Below are 16,305 nucleotides of genomic sequence, written 5' to 3' on the forward strand. Positions count from 1 at the left end.
AATCAATTTATCACATTTATGGGAAATTTATTTGGTACATTCAAAATAACATGTTTTATGTACATATGACTATGCCGTATTTTATACCACTCTTTTTTTATCTCCCACTACTGTTTCTTTGTAGATCCCCGTCTTGTTATGGTGTTCTGTGGAGGGAAGAAAAGTTAGGGGGGAAAAAAGTCAGTCTTCCATGTTTGGAATTCTGTTACTGGTTAAGGCATAGATAAGCATCAAATTAAATTGAAGGGACACTCACTTCTTATACTGTATTAAGCTTGACTGTGGAATTAAGAATTTTTTTAATATGTTGTCATATCTTAAAGATAGGTTTAATTTGTCCGGCTGTTCCTTCAGAATTAGCCTTTTCAAGGTCCAAACTATGCTATTCCTCCATTCTTAACATCTTAATAGAATGTAATATTTGATTATATTAATAATACTTAATATTTTAATATCCAGCAATACTACATTTTCTATCTGAATAATACAGCTGTATTTGTAAAGAGAGTAAATTCGGATGTGATTAACTCCAGGCAAAATTGGCTTCTCTGCTTCAAACACACCATGACCTACCAGGTCTATTATGGACTACATGAAGGAAGATACACTATATTCTCTGTTAGCAAAGATGATTTCTTTTCAGTGAATGGTCATGCCCCATTTGGTTAAAAACTTGCTTATTAAAATAGTATCTCTGCTTATCCTTGCTTTGTCAAAATGCTGTTTGTAAACACTCTGGAGTCTGCAGCATGCTGCTGTGAGCAGGCAGGGCAGGGTCAGAGGGGAAGGCACAGAGCTGTGGAGGATGCAGGCTGTAGCTGGGCTCTCAGGGCTGTAGAGGATGCAGGCTGTAGCTGGGCTGTCAGGGACAGGGCTGTAGAGGATGCAGGCTGTAGCTGGGCTCTCAGGGATGAGGCTGTGGAGGATGCAGGCTGTAGCTGGGCTGTCAGGGCTGTGGAGGATGCAGGCTGTAGCTGGGCTCTCAGGGATGAGGCTGTGGAGGATGCAGGCTGTAGCTGGGCTGTCAGGGATGAGGCTGTGGAGGATGCAGGCTGTAGCTGGGCTCTCAGGGCTGTAGAGGATGCAGGCTGTAGCTGGGCTGTCAGGGATGAGGCTGTGGAGGATGCAGGCTGTAGCTGGGCTCTCAGGGATGAGGCTGTGGAGGATGCAGGCTGTAGCTGGGCTGTCAGGGCTGTGGAGGATGCAGGCTGTAGCTGGGCTGTCAGGGCTGTGGAGGATGCAGGCTGTAGCTGGGCTGTCAGGGACAAAGCAGAGAAAAGCTTCTCCAATGAAATGAGAGCAGGAGGGTCTGAGCAAAGGCTTTGAAATTGTGTGTTGTGTCTCCTTGTGAGTAAAACCTTAATGTGGGTTGCCTGGCTTTGTAATCCTAGCTCAAAACCTAAATCATCTGGAGAAGGGAAGCTGGATCAATTTTTTTTAGCCCTCTTGCCTTCATTTCAGATAGTCCCTCTTTTAAAGCTTTTTTCAAAGAAACTGAATTCTTCAACTGCTTAAGTACAGTAAATCCAATTTGTTGCTGCTACTTTACTTCCTCACTGAAAGGAAGTTGAAGATTAAATTTTAATCTTTGATCTTGGTAAGTTTCTTTCCTAGAATGTGAAAACTGAGAATGCTAATCCTTTCCTTTTAAGGCTTTAATGGATCCTGCTATCAAACCCTAATTCACATTAGCCATGCTTTTATTTGTAATGCTTCCTGTCTGTCCTCTGCTTCTCCCTCAAGTTTGAGCAGCACTTTGAAATCCTGTTTGGTTGACTTTCAACTTGTCTGCATGTGAGTTTTGGGTTTGATTTTGTTTTTTTTTTTTTTAACATCACAGAAAAAATATTACATATTCTGATAAAACTTTTTTTTAGGCAGTGTTTTGAATTTTTTTGGTGTAACTTTTTTGTTTCAAGTTTGCTGCAATATCATAATCCCATTCTATTTTACAAGGGTGTGACCTGACAGCAAGAAGGGAAGTTCTGTTTTTAGTGAGGTGGAAACCCAAGAAGTCATGGGTGTTTCCTTTTTTGCAAATATAAGTAGGAAAAGTTCAGCTGGGCGTAGGACATAGAGAGATTCCTGCAATTCAGAGAGAAACATACAGGGCAAGGTACAGAACTATGCACAATTGAACAATTTGCAGTCAAGCTTACAACATGATTATTCTGTTCTTAGAGTCCACGTGGGTTTATTGTGCAAATGGAAACCAGAAGTCTCTGGGCTGATAGCAGCCTGAAGGAAAGAGCTTACTCTACAGGATGCAGTAGATAGAGAGGCATTTATTTTTAACCCCTCATATTTTAGTATCTTATTCCGAACTATTAAAAGGGGGTGTTAAAAGGTTTGTTTTAAAATAAACCTTAACGTTCTAAAAAAAGTTTAAAGCTTTTGAAGCTATTGGTGTCTTCGAAGATGTGTTGGAATATTTACAGGAAAATGTTTTCTGACTCCCAAATGAAAAATATTTTTGTAAGGAGTCTGCCTTCTGCTCCCTTTTGTAAGGAGTCTGCCTTCTGCTCCCTTTTGTTCTGCACTCCCCTTGGTGGGTTAGAGACCCACAGGGACTTTTCTTTCCCCATTTTGCATACTTAATGCCATTAGCATGGCAGTGTGTCCCCCTTCTGGGAGTCTAATGTGTAATACTAAAATCTGTTTTTATACTGGCATCTTTTCTCTCTTCTCCCATAGTTTCACTTCTGTGTATAATGGTATTGCGTAGAAGTACCAAGCAGGAAAGCTTTAAATAAGTTACTTGGACATTAGCACCTTATGCATTCCGAAATCCAGAACATTTGTCCAATGTAGAATTAAAAGATTGGGAACGGGGAAAAGAAAAGCCTTTCAAATTAATAATAATTACAAGTATTGAGCCTCTGAAAGCCTCAGTACAATGCAAATGATGTGCATTCATGATAGGAAAGCAGATTGTGTGGATTATGAGTTCCTTCCTCTGTCAATATACCTGAACTGTGGCAGAAGAAGAGTACTTGCTTTGGCATAGCAATCCAGCACACATCTGTGTCTTCCTCTTCTGATTTCACAAGAGAATTGTCTCGTGTGTGGAACCTCAGGTGAACTTGAGGCTTTGTTGTCATAAAAGAGTTTGAGTGACTTGATGCTGCAAATGGAGGGATTAGAAAGAAACAGATAAAAATTATGGTAAGTTAATCATGGCGCATAATCATTAACTGCTGGATTGCAGTCACAGAGCCTGAATTTGATTTCTTTGTGCTTCATCTGTTTAGATAAATAACCTTGCATTACCATTTGCTTCTGAGATTCACAGGGTTTTGTGCTTAATTTCTTAACCTTCATATTCATCTGCTGTACATTTGCTTCTGTATTCCAAAAAATACTGATGGGAAAAGCAAATATTTCATATTGCGTGTACATAAATGAGAAAAGTTGAGCATAATTTAATATTTTCTAATATTTTTAATGCTAGTTCTGTATTTGCAGACGTTATTTTATCATTGATATGCTGAACGAGTATCTCTGCAATTTGTCAGACAAAAGAAATTGATGTTTAAATTATCCTAGCTTCAGATTTATCTTATTAGATTTATTGGTTTAAATAAATCAGAGCAGGAATTAAGTTTCATCCAGTAGGAAAAGAGTGCAAATTCCTTTTATACTTTCAAAACAAAACTATAAGTTTCTCTGAAATACAAATAGTTTGTTCAAAAGAAAGATGAGTTACAGATCAGTGTGCATACACATGAATGCAAAAATGTTGGAGGTTTTTAAAATTATGAATGGTATTTGTAAATTTAGGTTACAACTTGTTTTTCGAGTTTTAACTTTGTGTCTTGTGTTTCTTCAATATTTTGTTAAAATAAAGCACAGTCTAAATGATTTCCAGAAAGGCTTTAAATAGATGCAGGGAAATGCCTGAAGTTATAACCTAGAAAATACAATCAGTGTGCTCCCTGATTCCTGAGCAAGAAGCTTGTATTAGCTGCTGTCCTCTTTTGGCTAGCAAGTGGTTGAGATACAGACAGGTGCTGTTACTCTTGGCCATTGAGGTGTTCTTATGCAACCACTTAACACTGTAATTTTTCATTTTGTTGATTTCCAAATATAACTCAAATTATGTTGGCAGAGATTCTGTTTCTAGTGTTAATATCTGATTGTGGATTTTTGCTTGGGTTTTTTTTTCATTTCTTTGCCTCTGAATCAGACTTTTGCCCTCCTCTTTTTTTATTCTGCAAATTCTAAGATTTGGAAGCTCTGCCTTACTGTTTGCATAGTTTGGCAGCTTTATTAATTCACATTCAACTGCCAAGAAGGACTTATATTACTCAAGGCTTGCTGCTAATAATTTAATTTTTTTGTTTGTAATTAAAACCTCTGCATTTTGAAAGAGATTATATATGCTAGTTTTGGCAAATGCTTGTCTATGTGTGTAGAAGATTAATCTTCCAATTACCTTGTTGGATATCTCTCATGAAACTCTTGCTGTCTTAAAATGCTAGTAGAATTTTAAAGAAAAAGTGGTCATTCAGTCCACCTGAAGTTACTTAACCATTTTGCAGTTGTTTATCCTGTTTTTACTTAATTCAAAGGAATCAAGTTAAAATGATAAAAAACTTTTTGAGAATACCAGTTTTCCTGATCTGTTAAGAAGAAAGTTCTTGATTTATTTTTTTCCCACACCCTTGTAGAAATGTTTTTTTAAAAGAATTTCAGCTATAAACAGATATGTTGTATTTACATCACTGACATAAGAGGAAAAGAATCCTTAAATGACAAACTGGGCTTGAGATGATATTTACAGAAGGCAAATCAGACAATCTGTCATAAAAGCTTGTTTGCTACGAGTCCTTCATTTCCCAGCAGAGATGAGGTGACGGTTGAAGAACTGAAATCTTCTCCTTACTTTTTCAGTAGTTTGGTTGCTGATCAAGTTCATCATTCTTGTTTTCTGTCAAGACCTACTGTCTGGGAAATCTGCTTGTGTTGTGCCTGCTATCCTCCTGCAGAGAATCAGGCCTGGTTATTTGTCCATGGACATGAAGAGTGTCAGTCACATGCTGCAGTGCCCTTTTAGTGAGCATATGCAAAGTTAACCTATTATGGTATGTTTTGGTCCATTCTGGATGTTCAGAAGCAAAGGCTCCACTGCAGTTAGCCTAGAACTCAGGAGTTCCAGCTGCTGGTATTTCTGACAGTATAAACTCACTCAAGTTATCCAAAGGTCAAGAAAATCGAAGCCTGTATAAAATTGATAACTAATTTTGTTAGGATATAGTTCAAGATCTCTCTAAGAGACAATCAAAGAGGATTAAAAAAATGCTGAAGAAGCTTCAAGGGCATCTGTTCTGTGGCCCAAATAGTGCCATGGCTGTGACACATGAAGATCTGTTGGTCAGTCAGAATAAGAAAATATGTTGCAGTAGGACATTCCTGCCTTTTTTCACTGCAGCAACTGCCTTTAGGAAGTCTGCTGGCATCTAACTGGTCTGGCATCTGGTTTGGGGAATAGTGTGTCAATGTACAGGGCACAAATCTGAGACAGATGCTGTATTGCAGCATCAAAATCTACTGGTAAGTAAACTTGTTTTCATACCTGCTGATCTAATTTCTCAAAGTCCAATGACATACCAGTCCAGACAGCTCACTGCTAGAGTACTGACAGCTTGGGAGTTCCCTTTTTATTTTGGAGTTGCTTTTACAGATTTTAGTTATATTCATGTATGCTATCAATTTGAGTTTGCATTCCATATTCCCTGTCCTAAATAAAGGTTTTTAAAGCTTGTTCTTATGCAAATGTTTTTATTTTTTTTAAGCTTTTATTTTCACTTTTACTTTTCACTACTCAGGTAGTTCTTGAACTGGAACACCCATCTGATGTAATTCCCTTTCTTAGGGAATTAGTCTGTTTGGTTTATTTCCTGTCTTCATCTGCTGGTAGGAGGGCAAATTGCCAACTGGACTGGCATTTTCTGGATTTGGAGAAATTAAACTTGCAGGTAAGAAATTACTGGTTTTTCATAGGTATAATTGGAAACAGAACTGACTTTTGTTTTGTTGAACAAAAAAAAACTCATGTAAATGGAACTTGAGGAAAAGGCTTCCAATGAGTCTGTATTTGATGCAAGGGAAATTGAAAATCTGGTATAGCTGAAATGACACCAGAAATTCTATGTGGTTATGGAAAGGCTTTTCTATATTAGCTTGGACTAAGCTTGGATTGAATTTTATTTACTTATTTATTTTTAAGTTCCCATAGGTAATATAGTTAGAGTATAGTAGTAAGTGACCAGCTATAATCACTTATATAATTTCTGTTGTGCATGCAGGAACCCAACATACAGGTTGTCTTAAGTCCCTCTGTCTCACTGTTAAGTCAGGTCACACTTTCAAGATGCAGAAGTCTCAGATGTGTTAATTCAAAGCAGTAATTTCTTAATCTCTTGAGAGGCAGCTGAGCTGCCAAAAGCAATGCTAGTGCAAACAGAAGTGTTTCTGGGTTTATCTTAAGAATTAAATTTTAAAAACATAAACACAAACAAACAGAACAACAAAAAGAAAAGCCTAGTAAAAAAAACCAACTATTTTTGATGCTTCATTTACACAGTGGCCCCTAACATGATTGTGCCAGAACTTAAAGGCAGCATGGATGGAAATGGGCAGTAATTTGTCAATTGCATTTTTTTTGTGTGTGTATGTACTGTACAAAAATATATCCTGCATGCGCTTAATACTCTCAAAATGTTAGATCATTAAATAAACGTCTCGAAATAATAAAAGTTGAGGAAATCTGCAAGTAAATATTCTGGAGAGTACCTGACAGTGAACAGTAGAGGAGAAGGATTTTTATTGGAAGACTTCACCAATCTTACATTTCCTAACTTCTTAAATACACAATGAAAGTCAGGAGCATGCAGAGATATTTCTGGGAATAGCTGTGTAAACCTGATTAATGCTTTGGCTGCTTCTGTTACTCTTGAATAAATGTAAGTAAATTTACAGGCATGGAGGGAGCATATGTATCTGCAGACACTTATTTCCACCCTGGGAGTATGTTAGTATTGATTAGTCTCATCAGTAATAGGCAGGAATTCTTCTCTTTTGTAATAGGCATGAATTCTTTAGCAGGATGTTTTCACTGAACAGGTTTTTTTTGTTTTTGAACAGGAGCCTAATTTTAATAGTAGTTCTTGGTATCAAGAAAAAAAATGCAAATGTAAGGCAAATATTGGTTAGTTTTTAATAATGTACTTTAGTACTAAGATGGTCTCATCTCTTTTTCTGGTTGTTTTGCCAAGGAAATTATTACTTGCAATAGTATTTTCAATTTGTGTGGAGTTTTTTCTTTTTTTCAGATATAAAAAAATCCCACCACAATTCAAGTGGCCTAAATGTTATCCTGGGACAACATGGGAGACTTTGTATATTATACTTCCCATATATATATATATATCTATGTGTGTGTGTGTGTGTGTGTGTATTTATTTATTTATTTATTTATTTATTTGTTTATTTATTTATATGCATTATGGAAAAATCTATGCTGTGAAGTAGTACAAAGGGTATTTGGTCATTTTAAAAGAAATGCCCTGATTTCAGCTGGGATAGTTAATTTTCTTCCTAGTAGCTGATACAGTGCTGCTTTTTGGATTGTGTTTGAGATTAATGTTGGTAATAGACTGATGTTTTGATTGTTGTTGAATGTTCTTTCTCTGCCTATCTCTTCACTATTTCTTTATTTTATAATGTTTACAGAACTTGAAACCCTATACGAAGTTATCTTACACAAGTGTTGTTCGGGGTAAGGATTGCTAAGGGTACATCTGTTAACTTTCTGCAGATTATGGAACAGCTACTGCTACTTTTTTGCCAACGTGATTGTAAAGAGATGGAAATAATTGTAATCACAGAGGATAACACTTAGTTGGATGAGAGAGGGGAAGCTCACAGGCTCTCAGGCAATCAAAAATTTTTTCGTGGCTAGATTAGAGAACGTACCATAAATGGATTTAACCCCCCTGCTCTCATAATAACTTCTTACATAATCCTCCTGCACTGCACAAAACCTCTGCACTCTGCAGTCCCACTGTGTCAGTCCAGGACACCCTGTTCAGCCATATCTCACACACTGCCTGTCTTTCATCCAAAACACGGCCACACAATCTCTTATCCACTGTATTCTCCATGTACCAACTGCGTTCCTGAGATTACTGCTTTTAGCCACTGTTTTTATCTTCTTTTCCAGACTGAAGAAAAGGAGTTAACAGCTTGGTGTATATGCTTGTTTTCTCTCAGGTTTAATTGTATTTCCTTGTTTTTTAACTTCCTCCTTTAGTAAATCCTATTATCTCTCTTACTTACCCTCTTTTCATTTTGGAGTGTCCTTGCTTTTACTCCTATATTAAATGGCTTAACATACTGTCTACAAACCTTATCTTGCATCATCCTTAAATCCTCACAGCTACAAAACCAATAGAACCATATTTTATTAAAAATAGAACTGCATACTCCTTCCAGTCCTGGTGCAAGGAAAAGTCCTGCCTGAAACCCTGCAGCACCTCTGCACAGAACTGGCCAGCCTGGTTACAGTGTTTGCATTCTGGGGAACAAGAGCGCTACTGCAGAAATTCAATATGCCTTGGATAAAATAAGTTGTTGTCCTTGGAGAGCTCTTAACCTCTAGAAAGTGTTTTTCTTGTCTGAACAAGAGCAGGACAGCGCTAGATAGCCTTGCACAGCTTCTTTTCACATTGAGTTTTGAAATTTGTATTTGCTTTTTTCATTAAAACTTGATCATATTTTCTTCCTTTTTAACTTTTTCTGTAGCAAATGCTTTTGTATCCACTTCTTTTCCTGTTTCTGAATACTTTTGTAGCAGGATCATTTTTCCTCATGGTGATTAGGAGTGTGAGGATTCTGTATGCTGTGTCCACATGGCACTTAGGGACATGGTTTAGTGGTGGACTTGGCAGTGGTGGGCTTATGGTTGGACTCAGTGGTCTTTTCCAACCTAAATGGTTCTGTATTTCTGTGCTCTTTAATACTTTCACTCTACAAATAAGTTTGGTTAAACAAAAGCAGTGCCAGTTTTTGCATATCAAGAGAGTTGCTGTCTGCAGGCAATGCCTCTAAAATGGCTCTCTGCTGCAGTGGAAACTTATGAAACATGTCTGCAAAAGAGCTAAGAGCTAAATAATCTACAAAGCTGGTAAAATAGATAGTAACTAATAGCATCTGGTGTGAATATTTTGTTTAAATTTTATTGCCTATGCTACTATTTTAGATATATTTGATACTACGCTTGGACTGATTTTATAATTTCAAATCTATTTTTACATATTTTTAAAGATTCAAAATAAAAGCTTTAAGAGGACAATATTTAGTTCTCAAGTATTTAAGAGGAGAATATTTAGTTCTCCTCAAGTTTATTCAACTTTATGCCTGGTTTTCTTCCTGAGCATGGTAGAGTGGTTTAAGAAATGATTAACTGAAACTATCTTTAAATGTTATGTTAAAATTCCTGGGAAATTTTGGTGACTCCTTGCATCAGAATTTCTTTGTTCACACAGTAGGATGTAAAAATTTGTAGAATATAGAATATAGAAATATTAGATATATTCAATATAGAAACTTATGTCAAATGCAAAAATTCCACTATTATAAGGGACTTGTCTGTATTTGTGTGTCTGTGATAATGTGTCTGTGATAGCTTACAGGGGTTGTCCAAATGGAAATTTGCATATCCATGTTACATGTGTGAATTTGTATTTAGACCCTGTGGGCATAGTTGCTTCTATAAACTGTGTCCTGTTTTGAAACTCCTGTGAAAATATTCAGGATGTCTTTCTGAATAAGGAGGTGATTTAATGTACCTGGCAAACCTCAGAAAAACTTGCTATCTCTGTGTTTCAGTTTCCTCAAATCAACAAGCTCTGTGTAATGCTCAGTGTTCCCAGGGGATTGGGGTTTTTACATGGGGAAGTGAATACCATGCAAGATACTTGAAATTATTGAGAGCTTTGGGTCAGCAAAGTGGTTATTCCTGAAAACCTCTTAGGAGGGTGAGGGTGTGGATCCCTGGGTAGAAAGGTTGATTCTTTACCTGTATGAATACTGAGGGATTCATTAGTCATCTTGAGAGAAGTTTCTTGAAACTAGTTTTAATCACAGTTGTGCTTCATCCTCTTTTTGTGCAACAAAACTCAGAATCTGTCTGCTCTGTGAAACTCAGCTCCTAAAAGTTCCTTACTGAGCTTACTACTGTCTTTGTTTTGTGGGAAATTTTGGCTCTTTGGGCTCTGTTATTTGCCCTTACAGAAGTTCCTGTCTAAACAGTTCAAATATCACCAGAACAAAAACTTTTTTGTAAAAAAAGACCTGTTGACAATGTTATTGGAAAATTCAAGTAAATGTATGTGTGCCATGAATAGTTATTTAATTTGCTGTGCAGTTGGCATTTTGGATAGCAACATGGCATTTGGCTTTGAACTTCTGAGTACATTTGGTATGGAGATGAGTAAATTAGCTTTTTGCTTCAGGCCAGAGATAGTCAAACTCCTTGTAGAGCAACATTTTACTATTGTCTAGTATTTTGTGGATTGGAGGACTTACAAAATCCAATTACAAAATGCTCTTGCTTTTAGTTCTAATTATTCTACAGCAGTATAAGGGCATATGATCTTGTCTTGGAGCCTGAAAAACTAGGTACTTTCCTTATTTCAGTATGACTTTTGGCAGGTGATTTCCAATACTGGCATATTAGCTTCTTCATTTCTAGAATTTTAGAAAACTATTTTACTTCATTGGGAATATGAGGCAAAACTAATTTGAGCATTTAAGATATTCAGTTTACAGTTTTTATATATATATATATATCAGTTATAGTCATAGTTACTAGAAATTGTAAGGTGATAGAAAACAGAGTAACTAAGTGCTATATTTTGCATGAAAGCAAAATATAGTGGACTTGACATGTCTATTTTTTAGTTCATTCTGGAAAAGTATTGAAGGGGGGATGCAAGGGTGTTCAAACTGCAAAAAAAAATTGGTGTTGTGGGAAGCATATCACATTTCCAAAGTGGGCTTGCAAAAGAGCTGGCCTGTTAATTACCATTATGCTGGCAGAAAGAACCTTCTAAATGCAGTTGCCTTTCTTTATTGCTTTTGTAGAAGGATTCAAATGTCAACTTTTTTTTTTTTTTGTTCAAAAATATGTCTCAATATGTTTCTAAGTTGCTTCCCTTAGGAAAAGCGAGCAGTTTAAGATGCTTTGTGAAAATTGCAGTCTGTTGGTCACTTGAAATAGAACATCTGGATGGTCACTAGTGGTGTTCCCCTAGGCTCGGATTTGGGGTCAGTCCTGTTTAACATCTTTATTGGTGATCTGATCATTCTCAGTCAGTTTGCAGATGACACTGAGTTGGGTGGGAGTGTTGATCTGCTGCAGGGTGGGAAGGCTCTGCAGAGAGATATGGGCAGACTTGATCAATGGGCTGAAGACAGCTGCATGAGGTTCAGGAAGGTGGAGTGCCAGGTGCTGCCCTTAGCTGACAACAAGCCCCTGCAGTGCTACAGGCTGGGGGAGGAGAGGCTTGAGGGCTGTTTGGCAGAAAGGGGCTTGGGGTGCAGGTTGGTAGGTGGCTGAACATGAGCCAACAGTGTGCCCAGATGGCCAATTGCATTTTGGCCTGTATGAGGAATAGTGTTGATTGCTCTGTACTCAGCACTGGTGAAGCTGCACCTCAAGTACTGCATTCAGTTTTGGGCCCCTCCTTCCAAAAAGGACATTGAAATGCTGTGTGTCCAGAGAAGGGCAGCAAGGTTTGTGAAGGGTCTAGAACAAAATCCTGTGAGGAACATCTCGGGGAGCTGCAGGTGTTTGGTCTGGTGGAAGCTCAGCAGGGACCTCACTGCTCTCTACAGCTCCGGAAAGGAATTTGTAGTGAGTGGGGGTCAGTCTCTTCTGCTGTGGCTGCAGTGACAGGACCAAAAGAAATGGCTTTAAGATGAGACTTAAGAGGGGAGATTCACATTAGATACTAGAAAATATTTTTTGCTCTTCAGGTGGTCAGGTGGAAATAGGTTGCTCAGGGAGATGGTGGAGTCACCATTGCTGGAGGTGTTTAAGAGACATCTGGGTCTGGCACTGGGTGATGTGGTTTAGGGGTTACAGGGCAGTGCTGGGTGATGGTTGGACTGGATGATCTTGAAGTCTCTTCCAACCATGATGATTCTATGATCATCTATGTCCTGTCTTTCCTTTATCTTAAGGAATTGCATGTAATAGACTCTTTTTTTTTTTTTTTGTATTCACAGAACTGTGCTAAAGAATAATGACTTGAGATCAAGACAAGAATTAACTACTCACCTCACCAATCAGTGGCCTTCCCCAGGAGCTCTGGATGTCAATGCTGTTGCCTTGGACACTCTACTCTATAGAAAGCACAATCAACAATGGGATGAGTAAGTATCATATTTATTTTGACTCCCCCTTAGAGGAACAGGGAAACTGACAATTACATATTTCCTTCAGCATACTTTGGAACATATCCTATTGGATATAGTTACCAGTGAAAGATCACTGATAACTAAAATCAGTTTCTCTTGCTTTCCATAAAAATTTTCTTCCTTTGGATTAGTTTTTTTTAAAAAGGCAGAAAAATAAATCATTGCTTTGGGAAAGAACTGGCTTTGGAAATAAATAAGAATAGTGTTTAAGAGAAGAAAGATTAACTGCATAGGATTATTTTAGAAAACTTTTTAAGGAGAGTTGAAGATACCTAGTTAGATCTTTAAATGTGTTGCTATCAAATATTACTTGCTTTGCAGGAAAAGTTTTCAAAGTCTGGACCAACTTTCAGCAGAAGTCAGTCTTTCTCAATCCTCTCTGGATCCAGGTCACTCACAGGATGGGAAGCAAGATGGAATTAACTTGTTAAATGAAGGTACAGAGCCAGTCTAATGTCCTCCTTTAATTTTGTTCTTCATAGTTCTGGACTTCAGTACCTGTGAGACAAATTTTCAGCGTGAAGAAAATACACATTGAAAAACATGTTTTTCATTGTTATGCCAAGTGTTTCAGTTTCCCTAAGAACTCTGCTTCAAATTAGTTTGGATTTATGAAGATACGCACCCCACTCCTCTGTATTTAAAGCTAAGCTTCAAATGTCTTGCACATCTGTTCCTTTTCCATCACAGAATCAGTCAGCTTCACTACACGGGGGATCTGCTGACATTTTTCTGCTCTAACAACTTCTTGTGTTTCCTTTTTTTGGTTTTAAAAGAATGATTAAGTTCATTGGATTTGCAACTACACTTTCATTCTTACATCTTAACATTTATCTGGAGATGCAGCCTGACAGTGTTTCCATTAAAATAGAGAGAGGAATGTGATATGAACTGTCTATATAAATGTGATATATGCACACACCCCTTTCAAACCTGGATGCTTATCAAAGCTTAGCTGCTCCATCTTGTGGGCAATTCTGAAAAAGCAGGAAAATGTTGGAAGAATTGTGAAACAGTAGTATTTTGGGTATAGAATGTAAATTGTTAAAAAAAGAATCCTTTCTGTATCTCATCAATTCTAAGCTTTAAATAGATTTGCCAATACAAAACCTTAGGGTTACATAACTGCTAAAATGTCTCTTTTTTAAACATCAAGGATAATTTATTTTTTTTAATTGTAAGCAGTGTTAAAATCTGATTTAATCCAAGACTGATTTCAACCCAGCCTGTAAGGCATGGGTAGAGATCTCTGTACCACCTGGATAGGGAAGGTGTGGTGTAAGTTGTCTTCCCAGTCACATTTATGAAACATGCCTGTGCTGAAGCATACCATGGAATTCACAGTGTGTAGATTAAACAACTTTTTCTGTTCTCTCATTTTTTATGGTGAACTAATCTTGTGCTGCAAAAACTATTAGCTGAATTCTTATTTTTCTTCGCAGGAAAGGAAGACACTCCATCATTGCTTGGTCTTTGTGGCTCTCTTACATCAGTAGCAAGCTACAAGTCTCTCACAAGCCTGAAATCAAGTGAATACCTTGCAAGTCCTACGACAGAGATGACAAGTCCAGGCTTAACACCATCCTGAGATGCACACAAGAAGGAAGAGCTTTATGTTGTATGCATTTGATTTATGTTCCATGAGATGACTTGCAGTGAAGACTGCTAGTTGCGAGTTAAAAAATAAGCTGTTTTATTTTTTCTTGTCTCAGATACCTTTATAATTCACCAATTTGGTCAGTTTTCATTTGCTTCTTCTTTCCCCCAGAGGATTTTTCAGATATTCTGTTTTAGTCTGGAATTATTTCAATCTCTTGTTCAGGTACAGAATGTATAATCTGATGTTTATGACTGGTTTTTAAAATGAAACAGTTGAAAATCAGACCCATACTTAAATGCCATCAGCTTTGTTTCTCCTTGCACTAGCCTGGACTGGCTCTAGCCACTGTACTCTGCAGTGCTTTAAATATTTATCAACTCTTGCAGAAGAGACAGGGAATCCTGAACACCAGTTTTTGTAGGAAAAAAATACCTAAAAATCCAGCTTTTCATCTGTGTATGTTGTGTAGGACCTCAGCATATTTAACCTATCAACAGCTTCTCTCAAGTTGACTCAGTGTTAGGTTTTGCATTCTTGTTAATATGGCACTTAGGAGATGTCCCAGTCACACTGAAACACAAACACTTGAAATTGCATGTGAATAACAAATGTAACTTGATCATATAAATCAAGCATACATAGAGATTTGTAAATGGTGAGCAAACTCACTAAAAATGCTTTTAAGTGGCCTGGGTTACAGATAATCTAACTTTATACAAAAAGTTTCTTGCTGAAAAGATGGGGGCTATGGATGATGGGGATAAGCGCCTTGCAAAGTTTGGATTCTGTGTTTATTGGCAAGATCCCAAGGAGAGTGAAAGAGGGGAAACAATGTAATGACTGTATTTGTGTGTTAAAAGACTTTTCTCATCCCTGTAGTAGTCTAGTAGGTATTTTTCTTGCTTAGGTAATGCAGCAGAAATTCTCTTAAGTCAGTTTTCTCACAGTATTTGCCATTGATTTAAATTACTGATAGGAGAAAAAAAAAAAGGAGACATTTTTTTAAATGTAACTAACTTACCAGATTACCCTACAGTTTCAAAGTTTGCAAAATAATTTTTGAATTGCAAACTATATTCTTAATTCTTTGTAAGATACAATAGATCCTTTATCTATGAATTTATGAATTTTGCTAATCAAGGTAATGCTTATCAGTATGATTAGTAACTTTTTAAACAAAAGTGAAATGCATGTAAGTATGTTGTATTTATAAGTGCTAGGGAAAATGCTTTTTTGTGCCAAAGAAGTTTCATAAATTGTTTACATGAGTAGCTGCAATACAAGACAGATTTTTAATTATTGCTTACTCCTAGGTGTTTACAGTATGTCACTACACTCTGTACAGGATTAGTTGATTTGCCTCTTGTGATGGTACCTTGGCACTTCTACTTTAAACTGGGCATCATAGGGTGGGCTTGAAAGAGAGAAGATTCATTCTTGCTTTAACTGAAATATTTAGTTTTTTTAAGTAGGAGGGTATGCATTTCTGGAACTCAAGGCACGGCTGGATTTAGCTAGAGGATAAGAATCCATCTCCTCAACTCTCTAGTCCATGCTGCTGGAGGACACTACATCCATGGCAGGGTACACAACCACTGATGCTACTTTAATGCAGAATTTTAAAGCAGTTTAACAAAACCACCAGGTCCTTCAAGCCCTTGTGTACCCACACAGGTAATTTCTCTGTAATAAACTCTGACCATTAAATCCTTTCATACACCTTCAGAATGTCCATCACTTCATGGAACTTTTTTCTGTTATCACATTAAGTACCTGTTTCTCGAGTAACATTATTAAATATAAATTTGTAAATTAGAGATGCATTTTTACTACAAATAAAATGAGGGAATCCAGATTCCACATGTTAACATTCTGCATCAATGTACAGTGATTTAACTGGTCTTGTTTGCTGTTAAACACTTCTCATGCCACATCAGTGTTTTGGAGGGGGCAGTAATCATGATCTTCAGTCATGTTCACTGATGGCTCTTTTCTTAGAGCTAAATGTGTTGTTTAGCTGAAGTCTTTTATGTAGTCTGACACATGTTTCTGGGTGTCATTTTGTGCATGGGCAATCAGTTATGTGCATCTTTCTCAGTTCTAAACATTAACCATTTTTTAAAAAAGAATTTTAAACCGCCAAACTGTATGTTTTGTTGCCTTGACGTCCCATGAATGTTGCATGTAAATTAAAAATTTTGTATCATCACTAGTTACAA

General features: G+C 37.1%; 1 protein-coding gene across 1 annotated transcript in view; it reads left to right on the plus strand.

Moving 5' to 3' along the window:
* The window catches only part of RUNDC3B (RUN domain containing 3B), a 50,840-nt gene extending 34,535 nt beyond the window's left edge, over positions 1-16,305 (plus strand). Inside the window, exons 9-11 of the mRNA XM_059483752.1 lie at positions 12,295-12,441; positions 12,808-12,923; positions 13,929-16,305. Coding sequence (XP_059339735.1) covers positions 12,295-12,441; positions 12,808-12,923; positions 13,929-14,074 — 409 coding nt within the window. The 3' untranslated portion in view covers positions 14,075-16,305. The remainder of the gene's footprint in view (positions 1-12,294; positions 12,442-12,807; positions 12,924-13,928) is intronic.

Source organism: Ammospiza nelsoni, chromosome 1, assembly GCF_027579445.1.
Source record: "Ammospiza nelsoni isolate bAmmNel1 chromosome 1, bAmmNel1.pri, whole genome shotgun sequence".
In the NCBI taxonomy this organism is placed as follows: domain Eukaryota; kingdom Metazoa; phylum Chordata; class Aves; order Passeriformes; family Passerellidae; genus Ammospiza; species Ammospiza nelsoni.